Raw genomic sequence first — 21,915 nt, 5'->3', positions numbered from 1 at the left:
AACTTGAAAACATTATGTAACACAATGCCAAAAATTTATTTTACAGGATTTTAAAATTCTACACATTTCATCATGAAAATGTAAAATTATTGCAGCAAAGAATTCATTGCATGTGTAGTATCAACTGCAACAACACATACCTGTTGTTTTGCTATAACAATATTCTGGCCTTGTACAGCAGTCTTGACAGTAGTTGGAGTGCCTCCTTGAAGGCTCAGGATTTGGCCAGATTGTGTTGTAGATGTTGTCATGATGGGTTTTCCAGCACCTGCTGCTTGGGTTGTCACAAGCTTTACAATAGTTGCTCCCTGTCCACCCACTCCAGGTTTACTCTGAACAAGATTAACTTTGGACATCTGCAAGAAAGAAGTTAAATGATTTCTTTGAGCTTATTTTCTAACAGATTATAAAATATTTCCCAAACACTGAAGAAAATGTTTTTTGTCTAATGTCAGAAAGTGGCGCACAGAATTATCTAAACAAATTTACAATTTGCAAAATTTTCTATCACCAGCATCATAAAACTGAAACATGATGATTGCCTGCTTTGGTATGAAAATAAAATCATTACCTTGCTTGACCTTTTTTTTATGGCAATGGGATGACTATCAAATATTTCAAAAAAAAAAAAAAAAAAAAAATTGTGATTCTAGATGGATGAAGAACAGCCAATAAATGGGGGCGTGTCTCTATTTCCTCACTTGCCTCAATCCAGTTTGCTTTGTTGAAGTGAACACAAAGTTAGCAAGATTTGTTAGCTCAAGACCATGTCAGAGGGACTAAAATGATGGCAAGAATTCCCACTTCGAAAGCTATAGTGTGTTGTGTTCCAAACAATATTTCCTTTATGTAATGTGAAGGGCATGAGATGTGAAAGATGAAGGTTATTAACTTATGGTATTAGGAGCAAACTATTCAACTATATCTCGAAACTGCCTGTACCCAGTCAATAAAAAATTTATCAAAAGCTCATGGGTGACATAACTGAAGTAGGAAAACTGTAAGACTGACAACACTCTATGAATATTATGTGATCAACCAAGTTACAGTTTTCCGCAAATTTCACATGGCAAGCACCCACCCATCATCCTGTCCAATCTTCTCAGAAGCAAAGTATTCCAATGGACTTGACTGTAAGCCTTCTTACCTTCCTTCAACAGATGTTGCAGTGTGTGGTATGAACGTATTTCCTCAAAACTTAAATATACATGGGGATATTTGTTTTTTGTCGTCAAATACCAATTAAATCATTTATTGAAAAGATTTAAAACTATTCCAAGATATAATCCTGTTGGTCTGACAACTGGGTTCTTATAATGAAGTCATGGGGAAATTAAATTATTTACCACAAACTTCTTAAATAAGTTAGTTGAAGCCATGGGGAAATTAAATTATTAACTACATACTTCTTAAATAAATTAGTTTCCTTAGGATACATAAACTGTAAAAATTTGATGTTGACGGACTGAACTGAAGCAAAAAAAAAAAAAAAAAAAAATGATTTGAATAATTAATGCAAGCTAAGTTGTCTTCTTGAGAAGTTCAAAGAGATCTGACACTATGAGGAACCAAGTGAATCTTATGAAAGAGAAAAAAAAAAAAAAAAAAAAAAAACTGCCAATATTCTGGAAATGTCTTTTATGGTATTCAATAAAGTCAACTCTTTATGGGAGATACCAAACAATATCTTTATTACAATTTATTTCATACATACTCATTTATAAACAAATGATTGCCACCTCCCAGCCTCTCAAGTCTTACTGCCTCAGAGCCAGTATACATGAAAAGTGAGGTTACTGGTTAAAACGTACTTGTAGATTCAATGGTGCATGCATGGAGACACTACCCTCTGTTTACCAGACTACACTTGAGAACATTCTGGACAAATATATGCATATATATGAATAAGGTTGTAATGAAACAAAAGTTCTTTCTCCTTAAAAAAAAAAAAAATTAGGAAGGAGAAACAAGGAAGAAAGAATGAATCCTGAAATTCAGGAAACAAAGCCAAGTACTGGGGCACATTCTGCCATTCAGTGCTAAACACTATGAAAAAGAGGAATTAGACTAGTTGGACCACAAGATAAAGAGATCCAGAAAATAAATCGCTTCAAGTACTAGGATTTAAAGGTGAAAATGAAGGAAAACCCCAAAATTCTACCAAGACATATTAGTGAAGAGAGGCTGGGCAGCAGGCAGAAAGAAAGGAATGAAGAGTGCTGGGCAGCAGGCAGAAAGAAATGAAGAGAGGCTGGGCAGCAGGCAGAAAGAAAGGAATGAAGCGAGACTGGGCAGCAGGCAGAAAGAAAGGAATGAAGAGAGGCTGGCAGCAGGCAGAAAGAAAGGAATGAAGAGAGGCTGGGCAGCAGGCAGAAAGAAAGGAATGAAGACAGGCTGGGCAGCAGGCAGAAAGAAAGGAATAAAGAGAGGTTGGGCAGCAGGCAGAAAGGAATGAAAGAGGCTGGGCAGCAGGCAGAAAGAAAGGAATGAAGAGAGGTTGGGCAGCAGGCAGGAAGAAAGGAATGAAAGAGGCTGGGCAGCAGGCAGAAAGAAAGGAATGATGAGAAGCTGGGCAGCAGGCAGGAAGAAAGGAATGAAGAGAGGCTGGGCAACAGGCAGAAATAAAGGAAACAGAAATAGACGAAGTGTTAAAAAGTTGCTGAAGCTAGGGGCCAGAGATACTGCAAACACCTTGAGTAATGCCTACAGTGCACATGTGAGGTGCACTGACAGCACTACCTCCTATGGGGAGAAACAAAGTGGGATGAACTTTCCATAAATCAAATCAGCCCACTTGGTCTCATAGGACTTGGGGGTAGAAGAGTTGCTGGAGTGGTGCAGTGCCTCGGTTAAGGACTTAATCCGTTCTGAATGCTGCCCTTTCACTGTGTGAATTTTTTCCAAAAGAAATACTAGGGAATTCAGTTAATACACTCCAGACCTCCAAAAATACAACACAGGAAAGCAGTTTAACAAGAATTTAAGGCTGGCATGTAAAATTATACAAAAAAACCAAAGTACACAGATAAAATAAATGGAAATTTGCTCTCAATTATGGGAGAGTTGATGGTGTATGGGGTAGGTGGTGAGAAAGGTGAAGAGGAGGAGAGATTTATTGTTTGGAAGGCAAGTCCCCTTCCATAACAATGGCAGGCAACTGTGCTTCTGGGGTTGTTTCTCTTGTCTCTTTCTCCCCCTTTCTTTCCGAGATTCAGTGTATTTCTTTCTCACTAAAAACCTGTCATATGATATTCATTTTTGCTTGCATTTTAAAATTCTCTTAAAATGAGAGACAGTGCTGTCATTTGGCAGGTTTTATAAGTTGTGGCTTTGTTAGGGTAATATTTTTTGTTTAAACTTAGCACTTCATTTCATTTTGCATAAATTTCTTTTATAATGATCTAGGGGTATTCTTCTTTTCCTCTGCCTCCTCTGAATACAATTCCCCAGCTGTTGTCTGTTGTTACTCCCTCTGAAGGTCCTGCAGTTTTGTGGTGAGTTCTGCTTTGTGTTCTTCCACTAACTCACCATCATCACTGACCCTGAAGTCCAGAGACACAATATCCTCTACAACAGGCTCAGCTTTGCTGACATCTCTACAATAGGTTTCTTATGGGGTGTGACTTACATACAGTACAAGTTACTTTGCACTAGAATAGCAAAATGCATACACAAAAAAGATGGTTTAGCAGTGATGTGCTCTGAGCAAGACCCAAACTCAAGCTGAGCTCTTTCCTTTGTGTCATCTGGGAACCGGACACATGCTTAACTCTTTAACCAAACGAAAGTCCATAAATGGCAAAAATTTTTCCTTGGAAAAAAAAAAAAATCCTTTAAACAAACTCTGTTAATGTAGAGGTTTGTTAACTAAGGTATGTCTGTTAATGTGTGAGAAGTGAACCCAGCAACAGTCTGGCAGGGATGAACATCAGTGGCCACCCTAGTATTGCAAGAAGTTGTAACCAGTCCTTCCCACCCATTGAATAATGTCTGCCCTTTAAAGGGGGGAATGTTCTCACAACCAGCACTCGAAACACTCCAGGAAAAGTCCTGAGTACAACAAGTGATACTTAAATATGATTCTAAGAATACTAGTGGCAATAGCTGGAGTAGCACCAGATTGATATGAAGCAACATTAACAACAGGTGACATGAGCTACAGCAGTACCATCATGTGAAGCAATTAACGTGCAAGGGTGGAAGAAAAATGAAATTCTTGAACATATAATTCATATCTACAGGATAATGTGGCCTGAAGAAGCAGTGGTAAGGTAAAAAGGTTCTAAACTTCCAAAATGGGGGGAGAGAGAAAACAAAATGAAGCTTTATATAATATAGTGTTCACATACCTCCCTCTTCGCCTTGCCCTAATAGCTAGGAGTTCAGTCTTTCTTAAACTTATATTTTCCATCACACATTCGAAATAAAAATTCAAATCCTGCTACTATGGACACTTTACACTTCGGAAAAACTAATGTGAATCAGAGTTTGTGTTTAAAAGCATCATGATTTCCATGTAGAAATATCGCAAGTAAGATAATCAAAGCAAACTCAATAACATCCAGAAAGTCAGTAGTACAATTATTAAAAATGAATAAAACAGTTAATCTATTCAATCAAGGCCTGGCAGGATGACATGCAATTATCACACAAATTTTCAACAAGCAAAACAAAGTGTGGAACACATGGACACAGCAAATAATAGTTATGCCAAGTAAACACATGGGACTCTTATACTGACTGCTCTTAAGAACAAAACCATGTGCTGGTGAGAATTTTGCATGTACCTAACTTGATGGCAGTATCAAGCCAACTAAATCATGTTCTTTCTTATGAAAATAACACATAGTATCAACTTCCTGATATTGAAAGCATGGACTCCAGCAAGACAACTGTTGGGAATTTCAATACATCTTTCATTTCTCATTGAGCTCAGAACTTTAAGAATTATATTTATATTCGACTGGTAGTACTCTAAATTATTTTTCAAACAATTCCATAATGGAAATGTACATGACCACTAACTTTTAATAAAATCATGGTCTACAAACATCACAGCTACAAAGCTCCATGACCTTTACACTCTATGCTCTTAATTTATAGACACCATGCCCTCATTAATAGTACAAAAGAGAAAACTAAATATGAAAGACTACTGGCCTCCAAGTTATTCAATCACACTAATATACTGTATGTGATAGAATGTTTTTCAGAAGTCATTCACCCCCAGAACATTTTGAAAAAGGTAATTTTTAAAACTTTTCATTCTTGCAAATATAAAACTTTTTCAAAATCATTCACATTGAATATAGACATTGATATTGGTAACTAAAGGCACTACAAATAAAAAACAAAAAGGTCAGTAATGTGCAGCTCAGAACAACCAGAAATCCGAAGGAAACCGTTACTGTGAACTGGAAAGAGCAAAATATTTACCTAGTAAACATACCAAAGGACTAGGCAATGACAAAAATCACTCTTAACAGCTCCTTTTAAAATCAAGCAAAAATATAAATTTTCATAAAATTTATTATTTGGATACTTGCCTACTGTTAAAGATAGCTTATATCTCTGCACCGATATGTGAGTTGGCATTCAAACAAAAGATTGAATGGCTGCCTGGATGACTGTCTATTACACGTTCTCCACCAGGTGTGTTTCGAATGTTTTAGCTTGTCAGAATTCTTCATGACTGCCCACTAAGTTGAGGGGAGGCTGGGTGGAGTCTTCTTTAAGGTAGCAGTCCACCATGGGTATACACATAAAAACTTTCAGATACCGAAAATCGAGATATTACTTGTATCTATCGCAAACATATCGTACATGCCCTCAAGAAGTTTCAGGCAATAATTCTTATATATAAAGAAGATATATCGGTTTTTAAATGGTGATGTCACCCTAACTGCATCGTCTGCTAATGCAGACGATGTAAGGTTCAAATCTTGTGCATTGCTTTTGCATAGAGACGTAATTTTTCAATTATTTTTTTATATATTAAATACGTTTGGCAGCAATGTATCATATCTGTAAATCACACAGCAGCTAGAACAATGACTAACCTATCATTTCAGTGCTCCTCGTGAAACGGAAGTGTCACGAAGCTTTTGTTTACTCTGTGTGGTTTTGTTTACCCTCTGAGTTGTTTTGTGTTTACCCTCCGAGTTTTCAAATACGGGTTCTTGACTAACTTTCCACAATGCCCAAACTGAGAAGAAGTACCTTAGCTGCCAGAAGGAAAAAATATGACAGTGGCATCTCATTTTAGGTGGGCAAATAAGCATAAAGCAGTCAAGAGTGAGGACAGTCATGAGACGCATGGCGGCGATAGTGAAGTGATGTTGGTGCCATGCGTGACCCAAATGTTAGTGATTCGTCATTACCAAATGAACAAGAGCAAATAGGCCAAATGGAAGATATTGTTGAGGAATCTGTCTGTGAGGAAGTTACTGCATCATCATCATCATCATCATCATCATCATCAGGGCCTACTTTGAATGGTGATTGCCGCCTTCCTCTTCTAGAAATTCGATCTCAGCTGATGTCAATAGACGAGGATGAGGAAAATCAGACAAAGGAATATGATGATATTCATTGCATAAGTAATGAACAGCTAAAAGCATTAGTAAGTGTATTAAAATGTCCAAAGAGAAAATGTAAAAAAAATAGCTTAGAAATAGTCACCAAGAAGGACAGATGGGATACTACCTTTGAAGTTGTGTGTAATTCGTGTAATAGAGTACTAAACCAAGTTCCACCAAAATTATATGGAAAAGGAAAAAGCATCAACAATACACACACAATAATTTGCGAGAAGTTTTCTTTCATTGAACAATGGCACTGGTCGTGCAGGGCTAAGAAAAATGGGAGGTTTGATTGGTGGTGATCCACTTAGTGCTGGATCATATAATAGATACAGCAAATATATATTCAAATGCAATAAAAACATTTCATGAAAATGCAGGCTAAGGCTCATAAGTTTGTATATGATTTTTATGTAAAGAAACTTGGAGCAGTGCCAGACGAAAATAATGTTATAAACATTGATGTGTCTTTTGTGGCACCTGGCTTACTCGTGGGCATAAGTCACATGTGGGGTTGGTTTTGTTATTGAAGTATTTACAGGTACAGTAATAGATTTTGAAGTGATCAGTAACTATTGTAAAGCGTGCTCTGAGAATAAGGAAAAACGTCATGACTGTGGGAAAAATTTTGATGGTAAATCAGGAAGTATGGAAGCAGAGCAAGCAGTGAGAATGTGGTCTCGATCAGAAAATCTTGGTTTCGTATGCAAGATTTGTGCAGCGGAGACTCGAGTGCTTATAAAGCTGTATGTCAACTGAATAATGGAGAAGGCCCATATATCAGTGTTAAAGTAAGCAAACAAGAATGTATAAACCATGCGGAGAAGAGGATGGGTTATCGCTTGATGAAGCTAAAGAAAGAGTTGAGTGAGATAACGATGACTAAAACTGGAAAGCTCAGGAAAATGAGCTTGCTTTCTGGAAGAAATCTCCTAACACAAAAGCTCATTGAATACATTCAAGGATGTTATGGAAGGGCCCTGAGAAGTCATACTAATACAAGTGTAGATATCATGAGGAGGGCAGTTTGGGCAACATATTTCCATATGATATCATCTGACAAAGACCCAGGTGGTCATAAAATGTGTCCGAAAGGCACCGAGTCATGGTGTTTTTACAACAGGGCACAGGCTTTAGGTGAAGAACCACCTTCTCATGACACTAGAAAAAACACCCTGAGAAATATACCTAAAGAACTGATTGGCCACATACGTCAGGTATTCAGAGACATGAGTGATCCAGAACTTCTAAAGAGATGCCTACCTGGATGGACACAAAATCCAAATGAGTCCATTCACAGTAGACTGTGGATGAAATGTCCTAAGGTAAAGTTTTTTGGCCTGAAAAGAGTCATATTTGCAGCCAAAGTGACTACACTAGAACATAATTTTGGTTATGAGAGAAGTAATCTTCTAACCTCTTTGTTTGGCACAAGCAATGAAATTAGGAGATCACTAAAAGTCTGGATAACGAAAGAATCAGGAAACGAAAACCGAAGAATAAGAGACAGAAGAAAAAAAGAAGAAAAAGTGAAGATTATGAGGGAGGAGCTTTTTAGAATCCATAAAAAAGTTAAACCAGGCGACAAGGAAGGAGGTGGTACCTCCTGACACCCTCACCTTGAGTGATTAATACCCCTAATTAGGGCGGGGACTTGGGGCCATGCTTGCGGTAATGAGCAGAAATTGTATCGGGTAAGAAAGGTAGTTGTTCTTCAAGTAATTTAGAGTAGTTCCAAATAAGTATCAATAGCGACAACTGCTAATGAAAGCAATAATGTTTTGTTTTCCTTCATAATCTCACTTCAAACTTTGGGCATCGATATCTCAAAACTATACTTATTGACATTCAAGCTATTTTTCTCCGCTATTTATCAACCGATTTCAAATCCAAATACATCGTTATAAAGAGGAATAAATTTACAACAATATTTCGTATGGAGGAGTTTTTCTAAAGTTTATTTTCAATTTTTATATTTTTCAAACTTTAAAAAATGTATATTTATATATATATTTAAAAAAAAAAATATTGAAAACATGGAAAAATCCTTCATAGATTTTGTTTATATTGTAATAAACAAGATTCATGGAAATTTGTTATTAATTCTATTCAGTACTTTTTGAGAAAAATAGAATTTAATTTTTTTTTCTGATATATAGTTTTTATTCATAAAAAAAAAAATAACAGTCCGAATTCAATGAAACTCGCACAGATTTATCTTTGTACAAGTAGGTATAACATATAAAAAAACTACATTGATCCAGTGATAAATAACGGTTTTGGGTTAGATGGAGAACCTGCGTCCTTAACAGTAGGTAAGTATCCAAATAATAATAAATTGTATGAAAATTTATACTATTTGGGATGATACTGCTAAAGACAGCTGATTCCCACATTGAGAAGAGGATGGTAGGTAGTGCAGCCTGACAAAAGGTTTCTTGCATGAAACCCAAAACATTCTTACCTGATCTGGAATCCTTTCTGGATATTACTGCCACCAGAAGTTGGATTCCAATCAGGGAGCAAGGATCTCATATGTGTATAGCAAAGAGCAGCCTTGCGGAGAAAGCTGCGTCAATTCAGCTAGAATGAAACAAAAGCGGCAAAAGGGGACCCCTGTGCCCGAGTCCAAAAGCCATGTAAAACGACAGTCACTAAAAATAAATACCTTTATGATATAAAGGTACACTCCTATACCATACAGTAAACCCCCCGTATTCACAGGGGATGCGTAACACACACCACGCGAATAGCTAAAACCAGCTAATACTTAGAACCCTTCTAAAACATTCAGAACTGCCTATTTTGATAGTTCACACACACAAAAAAAAAACTAAAAATGCTTCTACATGTATTATCCTACTTACGATGGGGTTAGGTTCCAAAAAAAACCATCGTTTGTTGGAAAAACGTAAGAAATACCAAAACGTATCTCGAACATAGCCTAGCCTACACTATAAAATATACTCTTTACATACACAGTCTAGTAATTATTAATATCAGCTAATTCTGGAGGTTCATGCAAAGTGACTTATGATAATTCATTACAAAGAGAAATTGAACAACAAACAAGAATTAGCTTAGCCTACACTACGGTATATTGTATACATACACGGTAGCATAGCCTCCATTATACTGTACTTCATATTTGCATATCGTATTATACAAACATCAACATAAGCAAACATGCATCTCTTCCATGGATCTTTTAAAATGTTATGCTTTAATTCACTTTTGTTAATAATAGATGACGATTGATGATAGCCATTTGGGGGCATTTGTTTTGTGTAACAAAAATTTAAGATTCCGTTCGCTATTTTCACTTGATTCATCATAATACGAGCTTTACGTATTTATTGTTTATTGGTGTAAAAATAGCAGTAATGTGTTCTTTCATGCTCAGTAGTTTTGATGAAAATACTTTCTCTTCCATTTTAATTATGATCGAGTTTCATCTATGTTGCCGATGCACGATAATTTACAGTATAGTCATTAGCAGCTTGAACATTGTTTTCTCAGCTTCAGCTACAACCTGCAGCTTAAATTTAGCAGTAAATTTCCTTGAGGATCTTTTATCCATAAAGAATAAGGGTATAATGTAAAAATATATCAGTCCTATTCTACTTAACGTCATTTGTGCCATAAGCTACGGTAATTGTTTATTGCCTTAACCTGTGCAGCATAAGCCTATACTACAGATAGGAACAAGTGTTCTCACTTCTTCTAAACCGAGTTAGCATAAACATGAGAACATTAGCCTGCAGTGTCAGAAATGGGTTTGACTGTGCAAGTTGAAAACTAGCATTCTTCCTCACTAACTCCCGCAGACGCCAAAAACACTTAAAGCTGGCTTCCCAGACTCCCTAAGCTAGTGCCACAAACACACAAAGCTGGTGTCTCACACTCTGAGTTGATGCCTAGAAGAGGCAATTATACTGAACAAAAGTTCAATAAAAAGATAAACTTCAACAATCTAAACTGAGACTCCATTTCAGCATGTCCAAAGCACTTGTCAATCTTGAGTCTGTCTCTTCACAGGAAAGAGATAGAGAAAACTGAATCTGCAACCGAAGAGAGTTTAAGTACCGATTAAGTGCCTGTATAACGAGCACCGATTAAGCGCCTGTATAATGAGGCAATGCTAAGCAACTTCATAAAAAACCAGAAGACAAGCTGCGGCAGACTTATAGGGAGCTTTGTGCGCCAGAGTACTAGATAATTCACGAAACACGCTTTAATTGAAAGAGAAATCTTGGGATCTCTTTCTCAATATACTTAAAGGGTGCCGAAATACTTGACAACACAGACCTATTCTCTATGTGGTCTCTTTCCTTAACTAAATGAGGATACGGTGGAGCACAATGCTCCAGCAAATGCCGATCAAACTGAAGATCCACCGATTCAAACTCTTCTTCCGCCAGATAGTGGGAGACAGGAGGCAACAGCAGCCAAGTACCTGTACCGCATCTACGATGAAAGGCCAACAGGGAAATGCAGTCCGAAGTAACTTGGCAAGCCCACACCAGTAAGCTGAGCGAAAGAAAACGAGGCACCAAGAAAATGGGAAATTTTGGGAGGGAGGGGGGAGAGGAGGTGCAACGACTCCCCCGCCTCATCCAAAAGCAAGTCAACAGACTTGAGAGCATTCCCATGTGACACATCCTTAGAAAGCTAAGTAGCTAGAATAATATCTAGCTTTGAAACAACAGTAGAAACCGTAACCATGGTAGATTTGGAAAGAGAAACATTAATCGAGGCAGAAGTAAGATGTTTGCCCATAGCTGAAGAAAAAGCATGTAAAGAGCAAACAAGTGCATTTCGATGGAGAAAGAGGAACAGGCTAGCAGACAAGGATTTAGAATAAACAAAAGATGAAGAGATTGGTTAAACAATTGACTGAGTTGACATAACATCAAAATAAGTACAACTCACTGCAGACATTATTATTAATAAAACTGTCTATACCTATATAATTAGTCCTACCAGTGTTAACAACCTAATACTTTGTGCCGATGATGGTAAAGTCACATATGTAGTGAAGATTAACGTTTTCTAAAATTATCTTTCAGCTAACGCATTATACGAAACTCAAGAGTTAAAAAACGGAGAGGCGGGTGATGAAGGGCACAAAACCACATCGCCCCGAGAACCGACCCAGTCCCCTGACAGCAGGCTCTTCCAACTGTCGCAGGGCAGTCCTAAGTTCTGGATACAGATGGGCAAAGGCACCAACACCTTACCACTTATGAGGGAAAGTGAAAATGACTGCACACTATGGGGGGGACCCGGACCGGTTCCCCAACCAATTCAGACAAACTCTCTGCTAACCAAAATAAGGTTTTCGTCCTGTTCTAAATTATAAATACAGTATGCTTTTCCTGAACCGAAAGGGGAGCAGAAGGCAGAGCTAAAGAGGAAGTATCAGTACTAACAAAAGTATTAGCAAAGGAAAAGTCTAGACTGAGTATGGACAACTATAGGTGAAGGACCTGGAGAAGAGGGAGAAATGACAGGTTGATAACCTGACCTAACTAATTTCTTTTGCAATCTATCTGCTTCACTTCTCTTCCTATACTAAAGAACTTAAGCGGAAAATCCTTCAAAAATCCCTACTTCCTCACATCTTTTCTCAAGATCAATCTTTATACTATTGCAGCCAGCATAAACAGTATCTCCTAAAAAATTAACATCCTGCTAACACAATCATTCCTACAAAGGCTGACGTTCTTAAGCCTTGATTCCAATGGAAGCATCCGAGGAAAAATAAATGTACAGTACCGTGATAGCAGCAAACAGCCATGAAATACCAACAAGTGCCTATACACATGGTAGCAAGAATTCTCACACGAGCTAAAACATTCGAAACAAACCTGGTGGAGAACAGGTTTACTAGACAGTCATCCGGGCAGCCATTCGATCTTTTGTTGGAATGCTATCGCCTATCGGCGCGGAGATTTAAGCTATCTTAACAGTAGGTTAGATTCATCCCAAATAATGACGACTTATGCATGAATTACCTACTGATGGAATAATGTAAACTATAACTGAAAATTGAAAAGAATACTTGCCAGAATCAGTGGCAATATAGTAAGTCACTGACTGAGAGGCAAAGGGCTCTAACATAGCAGTAAACTCACTAACATTGAGCATCACACTTTAAAGAAAAGCAAAATAAATTAAAATATGAATGTAATCAGGAAAGAATGGCAAATCAGCAAATTAGCTTGGAAAACAAGTGTTAATCCTGGGAAGCATAACCAACTCAGAAGTAACACAGAAGAATAACACATTGCTTGGTGGGACAGTGGAGTGTTATCTGGGTAAGCGCAGGAGGACTTTTCTTCTTTTTCGTTAAGTTTACACAACTGGGTCTGGATCACGTAAAGTAAAGCTACTTATTATAAACTGGTTTGTATAAATTTATAGATAACTACAGGCACTGCTTTCTGGTTATATATATGTACAGATTTCTTCCATTCTCCTCCCCCCCAACATACGCCAAATTACAATTGTTACAAATGATGATGTGTGTACTGTATATCCCAACTTTGTCCTTTTCCTTTATTTTCCAAATTTTGTTCTTACAAAGGGATTTATGGAGAATATTGGCAAGTGACAGAAATTCATGTTATCCCCATGATTTTTGGCAATTTCTAAGTTATTCTGTTACCAAGTAACTATTTTCTCTCTTTCCGTTAGCCACTATCTTTTTTGCCTTGGATGATAAACATCTCTTGGTTTTTTTGACAGCACTATCCAGAACCAAGTTTGTTCTTCATAGTTTTCATAGTTACATCTGCCCTTTCCTATCAGTAATTATGCATTTGATGTTATATATTCATCAAATTCTATATGAATGAACAGAACAGCTTACCATGTTCATTACCTCCAAGACAAATCTCCACTTAAATATGCTTGTGGCACTGAGCATGCTTTAAAAAATTACTATTGCTGAGTGTACTTTAAAGAAAGATTATCTCTGTGAAAGACAAAGAACAACTATATGAGGATGAAAGCAACTATTGGCAATTACAAAAACCCTAATTAGGCACATTCTCTTGTACTTACAGGAGTAAGACCTTTACTAGTCTTAACTAAAGTAACAATCTGAGGTTGTGATCCAGCTACTCCACTCTTCTGTAAAATGAACTGTTTTCCTCCTTGCCCAGTTACAGTTGCCCCCTGAGTGTTTAAAACCTGAAAACGATATTAAAAATGTAATTTCATAGGGAATAAAATGAAATATAAAATTTAGGACAAAGGTCAAGTTCTGGGACCTGTGAAGTCACTCAACACTGAAAGGGAAATTCAGAGTAAAAAGGTTTTTAAGGTGTCACAGGAGGAAAACTTTGCAGTTGAACTATGGAACAATTGATAGGAGAGAGTGGAAATTAAGATGGAAGACAGAGAATATGAATAGAGGTACAGTAGTAGGAATGAAAGAGGTTGCAGCCTGGGACTAAAGGGATGCTGTAAAGAACCTTAAGTAATGCCTACAGTGTATCACATGAGGTGCACTGATGGCACTACCCCCTACTGGGTGTCCATTCAGTGATTTCATAAGGATACATTTCTCCATAACTAGAAGTAATTATTAAATACTACAGAAAACTATAGTTACCAAGAAGCACTAATTAAACATTTTGCAAGTCACCACCCTTATACACTTTAAAATAAAAAGTTTCTCCAGCATACTGCTGATAAGAACAAGTGGTCTTTTTGTACCCTGTTGTCGCTTTATCTACAACTTTTCTAATCATACAAGTAGATATTCTCCCCTCTCTTAATCTAGTGATTAAGAAAAGTTTGATTGCCCTAAAAATGTAGTACAACTGCAGTGTTCTGTTGGTGGTGGCAATACTGTATTATAAGAGTACAGTACAGGTTGACCATCACTAATCCGGCAATCAGTAGTCCGGAACAATCAGTTATCCGGCACAAATTTCGCTACAGTAATTTCTGTTTCGCACTAATTTTCAAATTTCCCGGTTGCTGCGCTAACTCGCTTCGCCCGCCGCTTCGATTTGGTGGCGCAGTGTGCTGCCTCAACAAACTGGAGGTGTTTGTAAACACAGGCATGCTTTTGCTGTTCCATTTTTTACATTTATTATTGTCTTTTGGCCTACGCTATGGTATATCATTATAGGCTACATATATGGTGGCCTAGCCTACATTATACTTAACTATTCATATTAACAGTATTATATAAACATCAACATAACGAATGTGCATCTTTTTCATGGATCTTTTAAAAGTTATGCTTTACTACATTGTATCCAATTGCGTATATTCTCATATTGCTTTTTATTATAAATTGCGATCATTGTTTTGTTTTTGGAATCGATAACGCGGTGTTTATTTCACGCATTTAACTCAGTTCAGAGAGCTTTTCTTGCTTCTAGTAATCGTAAATGAATAGATACTTTTTTTATTTGGGACAAGGATATTTTTCGTTATACGAAATGTTTTTAAATAGAAATATAACTTAAATACGTTTCGTTGTGAAATTAATTTAGCTATTTTTTTCGTTAATATGTGACGTTCGTGGAAATCGCTGCTGGCCGTTTTGGGGGCATGTTTGTTTTGTGTAAGAAAAAAATCAAGATTCCATTCGCCATTTTCTCTTGATTTCATCATAATACGAGCTTTATGTATTTATCTGTTATCGGCGTGAAAACAGCAGTAATTTGTATTCTTTCATGCCCAGTAGTTTTGATTAAAATACATTCTCTCCAATTTTATTTACGGTCAAGTTTCATCTATGTTGCCGATGCACGATAATCTATAGTCATTAGCAGCTTGAACATTGCTTCCTCAGCTTCAGCTACAAATTGCAGCATAAAGTTACTGTAGCAGTATATTTCCTTGCCGATCTTTTCTCCAAAGCGAATGAGGGTATAGTGTAAAAAATATATCAGTCCTATTGTACAGTACTTAACATCATTTGTAACATAACTACAGTAATTGTTTAACCGTACGATGGTTGAAATACAAGCATAACAGTTGTTATCCGGGACGATTATTAGCAAAACAACAGTTTCCCATTCGGTTGTTTATGGCTGTACGCATTTACGCAAGAGTATAACGTTACTAACAATACTTTTATCATTCTCTTTTACCTTTTTAACTAGCAGATGAATAAAGAGATGGAGAAAAAGAAGTTGGTCTCTCTTGCTGCCTGCGCTTGCGCGAAATCTAAAAATATTTCCTAAATATTTTTGTATCGGTATTAATTGCTAATCCATCGTAAACTCGAAATATCGTAAGTCGAATTATCGTAACTCGAGCACCAACTGTATTTGATAATTGTCTTTTCTTTATTAACCAACTTGTACTGATTAATGGGATATTTTAATTCTAGGATGAGGTGCTTAGCTACTGTGTTTCGTGTATTCTAGCCTAATAAATGGTTAATCTGGTAAAATGGCTAATCCGGCACCCTCTAGGTCCCAATGATGCCGGATTAGTGATGGCCAACCTGTACTGTTATTTACAGTTTACTGAACAAGTGGCCTTAGCATAAAAATTATATTTTTATAATAAAATTAAGTTTCATATATACTTACCAGGTAATTACATAGCTATAGTTTCTAACTCGCGTGGCAGCCTTTAATTTGAAAATCATGGTAACACTTCGATAGTTTAGTGTAGGTGATAAGGCCCCCCAACTACCGGAGTACTGGGAATGACTTAGCTGGTAGCATCATTCTGTTTGTGCCCTTATGTCCACTGGAGGTCAGGAGGGAGGGCTCTGATTCTGTAATTACTTGGTAAGTAAGTACATGTGAAACTTAATTTTATTATAAAAATATAATTTTCATATAGCTGAATCCAAAATTGATAGGGGGTGGGATGAATGGACATATCCTACTCCAAAACCTTAATGTGTGATAATGGCCTTGAAATAGAAAGGATGGCTAGCATTGAAACAATACTTGTTTCCTTACATGGTAAGAGAGCTACTGCAGGTGTAAACTACTTCTGGTTGGTGCTCATCTTAACCTGTAGTGGCGTGGCAGTTGAGCCGTGGGTCGCCTCTACATAAGTGGGAGTCTTGCAGCGGAGGATAGGCCTGACTGCTGACAAGACTTACATAAGTGCCCTTGCCCTGGGTGCAGCACCAACATAGCAAATAACCAGACAATGCTGTCACCTACATTGACATAAAACAATTACCCATCGGCTAAGAATGGTGGGTACTCCAGGTAAAAAGTACACCCAGGCTCCCCAAAACTCGACACCTCATTTCAAGGCGAAGAGAGGTAGGAGAAACTCCTATGCTTCCTCACCCAACACCATGCCAGTCACTGATAATGGTCCCAAGGTACTACAATTAAAAACATTGTTTTTTAATTAGTGAGATGCAAAAATCAATTTGCACTTCCAGTAGGTCGATTATGGAACGGAAGTAAGGAACATATAGTGCCTGAAAGCTAATGAGGTAGAGACTGTACTGACATCGAGAGCTTTCACTTAAAAATAGGCAGAATGTCCTCCTAATTCTGAGAGTGCGCCTCAGAAATTGAGTCCCTCCAGAGGAAAGACAATGCTGTCTAGTCAGAGGGCGAGACAGGTTCTTCACAAAACACCAGAAGTTAATGGGTGACCCTCAGAGTTTCTCAGTTCTGTTCAGGTAATTACCTGAAAGCCCTAACAGGACAAAGAGCTCTATTATTCCTCACAACTAAGGATGTCGTTAAGTTCGTAATAGAGCAAGAATGAGTCCAGTGCTTGGATGGGTCCTTGTTCTTGGCTAAAAATCACAGGGAAAGGAATAAACCATGTCTCTTCTAGTGAAAACCTTCCCTTATCAATGACTTTGATCTCGCTAATACGTTTAGCAGTAGTGAAGGCTACAAGGAAGAGAGTTTTCTGAGAAAGGTTTCTCAGAGAAAAGGAATGTAAGGGTTCAAAAGAGGGACTGTCAGCCACTTCAACACTACATCCCAGTTCCTGGACACCAGATCTTCCTTCCTTTGCTTGGACATATCCAAGGACTTAATGAGGTTGTTAAGATTGGATTGACAAAAGATCTAGGCCCTTGAGCTTAAACACTGAGTTTAGCATAGCAGCTTGATATCTCTTAATGGAGGAGGACGAAAGATTCTAGATTTCCTCAGATAAAGGAGGAAATCTGCAACTGGGTCACAGATGTCTCAGAAGAATTGACGTGTCTGAGACACCAGTTTTGGAAAAGCACCCACTTAGCCTGGTAGACGCTGATAGAAGATTGACGCTTGTGTTTTGCAATGGCTTCTGTGACATGTCTAAAGAACCCTTTTGTTCTGACAAGCTTCCTGACTTTCCAAAGCCTGTCAGGGGAAGAATGGACCACCTTTGGTAGAATATCTTGAAGTGAGGTTGTCTGAGTAGACATGGTTTTGTGATACTCATGCTAGAGTGACCGTGGCTGGAGAACAAAAGAGAGGAAGATGATGGTTCCTTGAGATGCCAAACAGGTCCAAAGTTGGCCTGCCCCATAGATTCCACAGATCCCGACAGACCATGGGACGCAAGGTCCACTTGGTGAGAAGGACCTGCTTCCAATGATTCAGTTTGTTTGCCAGAGCCTCTAGTTTGGCCTGAACAAATCAATTGACTAGAATCACTCGAATATGATTGGTCCACAGTAGAAGGTCTCTTGCTCTTGACAGTAGATCCTGAGTGGACTCCTCTTGGAGGTCCGAAGCAATTTTCCTCACAGTACCCTGCAAGAAAAGGAAATATGGGTCCAATGGCAAAAACAAAAGGGTTGACTTCTGGGTCTGTGTAACCCCTTTAGTTGTAAAGGAGCACCATAATTCCATCTTTAATATTCCCAAGGAGGAAAGAGCCGCAACCTCAACATATCCATCTCTGCTCCAGGTAGTACTCCTAGCCAGACCAAGGCAATGTTGTCCTTTAACTCCTTGAAATTCTCATTTTCCTCAGCCAGAGCTCCGACAATCCAGTCCAAAAGACTGAAGATCTCAAACACCTTGAAGAGGTCCTTAACAAGCTGGTCAAGTACGGCTGACAGACACATAATCTTCACTGGCGAGAACTCATAGCGTCAGGAAGATCAGATGAGGCCTCAGAAGTCCCCTTGGGAGGAAGCAGCAACTCCCAAAGAAGAAGCTTCCCCAGTAATGAAGGACAGATATCTCCTACGGACTACGCGAGGAGGAGGAATGGTGAAGGACGCTTGCCTTGCTCCCTCTTAGCTAAAAGTCACTCATCAATTTCCTTCAGAGCTTTCTTGGACGATGAAGAGAGCACCATCTTGGAGGGAGTTTCTTTAAGAAAGACCATAACTTCAGCTAACTGCTGTTTAATGGGTGCCAAGAATGGCTCATCATGGAGTAAAGGAGATGCACACACTAACACATCTTTAAGTGTAAGAATGACTATAGATAGAGGTGCCAATACTTCTATATGCTATAAATTCACTGATGGCAACTTTTATACTGATGTGAGAGTTGGGCCAGTTATCACAGACATCTTTTCACGGCCATCAGTAATGCTTCAGACTTGAAGGGAGAAAGTACTGCCTCTCTCTCTCTCATGAGTCTTTTTGTAAATTTGCTTGTAAATATACAAAGGGGTTGCTGTTGTTTTTTTATTTTGTCTTTTACAATAGAATGTCGGTTGTAAATGTAATTTTACAAAGAAAATTGCAAAGAAATATTAGAAAAAACATGTAAAAGTAAAAAAAAAAGTTACTGAATCTTCCTTCTCGTAAATTTACATGAATATTTTTTGACAAATGTGCAAAAAATTTTTACTGCTTTTATTTCTTATCTGTTTTGATATTGTATGAGCAGTAATAATAATTTTAAAAAATACAATAAATTTATTTATTAGAAAAAAACATATAAGTTGGTAAAATTTACGACTCTTGTATAAGAGGCCCCACAAGGGGTTATAAATAGTCATTTTCAACTTCTCGTGGAAGGTAGGGAAAATTTTTTTAAATTTTTTTATTTATACAGTGTAAATGTACATGTCATTCTCTTTCCATTGATGTGATTTTTTTTTTATTTTGCCAACCTTAAAGTTTCCCCAGTCTGGGGTGCTGCACACTGATAAATTATGCCGTCCCTTAAGGGTTAACTAGGTGGCCTAGCTCCGTCGATGAAAAATTATCTTCGCCGATGAGACCACAGTGTGTCAAGAAGTCAATGAGAACAGGTAAGTCCCCTTGGGAGGAGGCAGCGCCTCCCAAAGAAGGAGCTTCCCTAGTGACGACAGACAAATATCTTTGAATTAGTTGAGAGGGAGGAAAGGCGAAATAAGCTTTCCCTTGCTCCTTTCTAGCTGAAAGCCAATCTCCCATTTCCTTGGGAAAATTCTGGTGGATGAAGTGATAACATTATTCCAGCTAATTGTTGCTTAAAAGGAGTCAATGACGGTTCATCTTGCTCTAAAGGTAACAACAAAAGTGGAAAAACATGCCTGGGAGTGGGCACTTGATGCTCAGAAGTGGGTGCGCCATGATTGATTTAGCATTAAAAGGCAAATGAGGTCTGGTAACACTGTGCCGGGCACTCAAGAGATGGTGCTATGTCCTGTATAGCTACAGCTAAACTACAAGAAGGTTGAGAAGTATTAGCCTTCTTATATCACTTAACTGGAATTGGATCTAAACACCAACCCACATCATCTGAAGAGTCTTAAGTGGGGGGAAAAAAAAGAAATCCAGGAATCGTTTCCTGCACCTCCTGTCCATGTCAGAATCATCGGAAGTGATGTCACTGCACCGGCATTTGTACGATAATTATCCTACATATGATAAAACTGCCTCTGATACAATGTACGATACCTTCTCCAACTATTGTACATTTTAAACGATAATTCTGGGACTGAGCTTTTTTAATACTATGATTCAAAAGCATTCTCATAAAAAATAAGATGCCTTTCCAGTGGCTGTCTGTCAAAACTGGGATATTCGTGTAACAGGTTCGAATGAGGGGGCAGCAACCCATGCAAACCCCACCTGCCTCCCTAGGACTTCCAGCATGTCTTCTAGGTTTAGGGGAGCAGGACAGAGATCTTTGTCTAGGAGAACCGGCAGGACGAGAGGCCACCTCTCCACTTGCATAACACTTACTCCTGTCAAGACACCTTTCCAGTGGCTGTCTGCCGATGCTTGGGAATGCGCAACAGGTTCAACTGAGGGGGCAGCAACCCGTGGGCAAGCACCACCAGCCTCCCTTGGGCTTCAGGCATGTCTTTTCTCAGGTTTAAGGGAAAAGGACAAAGACCTTCATCTAGGAGAACCGGCAGGATGAGAAGCCACCTCCTCCACTTGCATAACACTTTCAATTGTCACTCTGCAGGAAGTGGCGCCATCTGAATACACTTTCCCATAAACACCTTCAGTGACGCACCTAACTTCGCCACTGAATACACTAGAAGGATAATTTTCTTGTGAAACTTAAGACACGAGACTGGCAATGGCATCGGGTTCGGAAGCGAGGGAGCCAGGCGGGGGAGTAGGTGGATTAAAAGTAGGAGGGCTGGTAGCAGGAGAAAATGGCAGGAAGGAGGGAAGAAGGAATAGCAGAGCTATCTTCTAACCTAAGATAGGGTAGAATTCTAGGCTAAGGGAAGCTCATTTCTTGGCTCTAGAGACCACTTTCCTTTCTATCCCTCTCTAACTTGTCTAGTTGAGATTTAAGTACCTTCTACTCTTGCTAACCATTACATTTAGCACAAGTTTTCTCCCTCCTATATTCTTCCCCCTATACTAACTGCAAATTGTATGAGAATCATATGAAGACTGATTAATCTGGTTTGCAACTTTCGCTACAATAGCAAAAATAGGTGAACTTGAAAAGACAATAATAACCAAGAACTAGAACAAATGATCCTGAAAGCTATTAAAGCTTGAAGGCTACTCAAATAAGCAATAATACTTCACCAAAATCCAGCCATATAACCAAAATCAGTAAACAAAAGCTGCAGCAAACCCCCGATGTTACTCGAGAGCACGGCAGAAACAGAATGACTCTACCAGCTAAGTCATTCCCAGCACTCCCATAGTGGGCGGGGCTTATCACCTACACTAAACTATCAAAGTGCTACCATGTTATTTAAATTAAAGACTGCTGCACAAGTTAGAAAGTATAGCTATGTAAGTACCTGGTAAGTTACTTATATCAAAATTTAATCTTTATCATTCATTAGTTTACTGAAATATAAATGGTAAAGAAATATGAATAATACACTTTCTTCACTAAAGATATTACTTCAACTTCAGCAGACCAAACAGGCTTGCATCTAAACTTCCATGGAGCTGTCTCAAAAGCCAGATGGCAAAATGGAGAGAGCTAGGGAATAGTTAAAAACTACA

The 21,915-nt window shown here is 38.2% G+C and overlaps 1 protein-coding gene across 1 annotated transcript in view; it reads right to left on the bottom strand.

The window, feature by feature from the left end:
• The window catches only part of Hcf (Host cell factor), a 96,046-nt gene that overhangs the window by 18,565 nt on the left and 55,566 nt on the right, over window positions 1-21,915 (bottom strand). Inside the window, exons 9-10 of the mRNA XM_067104524.1 lie at window positions 13,650-13,778; window positions 141-356 (exon numbers count right to left, since the gene is read on the bottom strand). Coding sequence (XP_066960625.1) covers window positions 141-356; window positions 13,650-13,778 — 345 coding nt within the window. The remainder of the gene's footprint in view (window positions 1-140; window positions 357-13,649; window positions 13,779-21,915) is intronic.

The sequence above is a fragment of the Macrobrachium rosenbergii genome, chromosome 5, assembly GCF_040412425.1.
Source record: "Macrobrachium rosenbergii isolate ZJJX-2024 chromosome 5, ASM4041242v1, whole genome shotgun sequence".
NCBI lineage: Eukaryota > Metazoa > Arthropoda > Malacostraca > Decapoda > Palaemonidae > Macrobrachium > Macrobrachium rosenbergii.
This window is presented reverse-complemented; position numbering and strand designations above follow the sequence as displayed.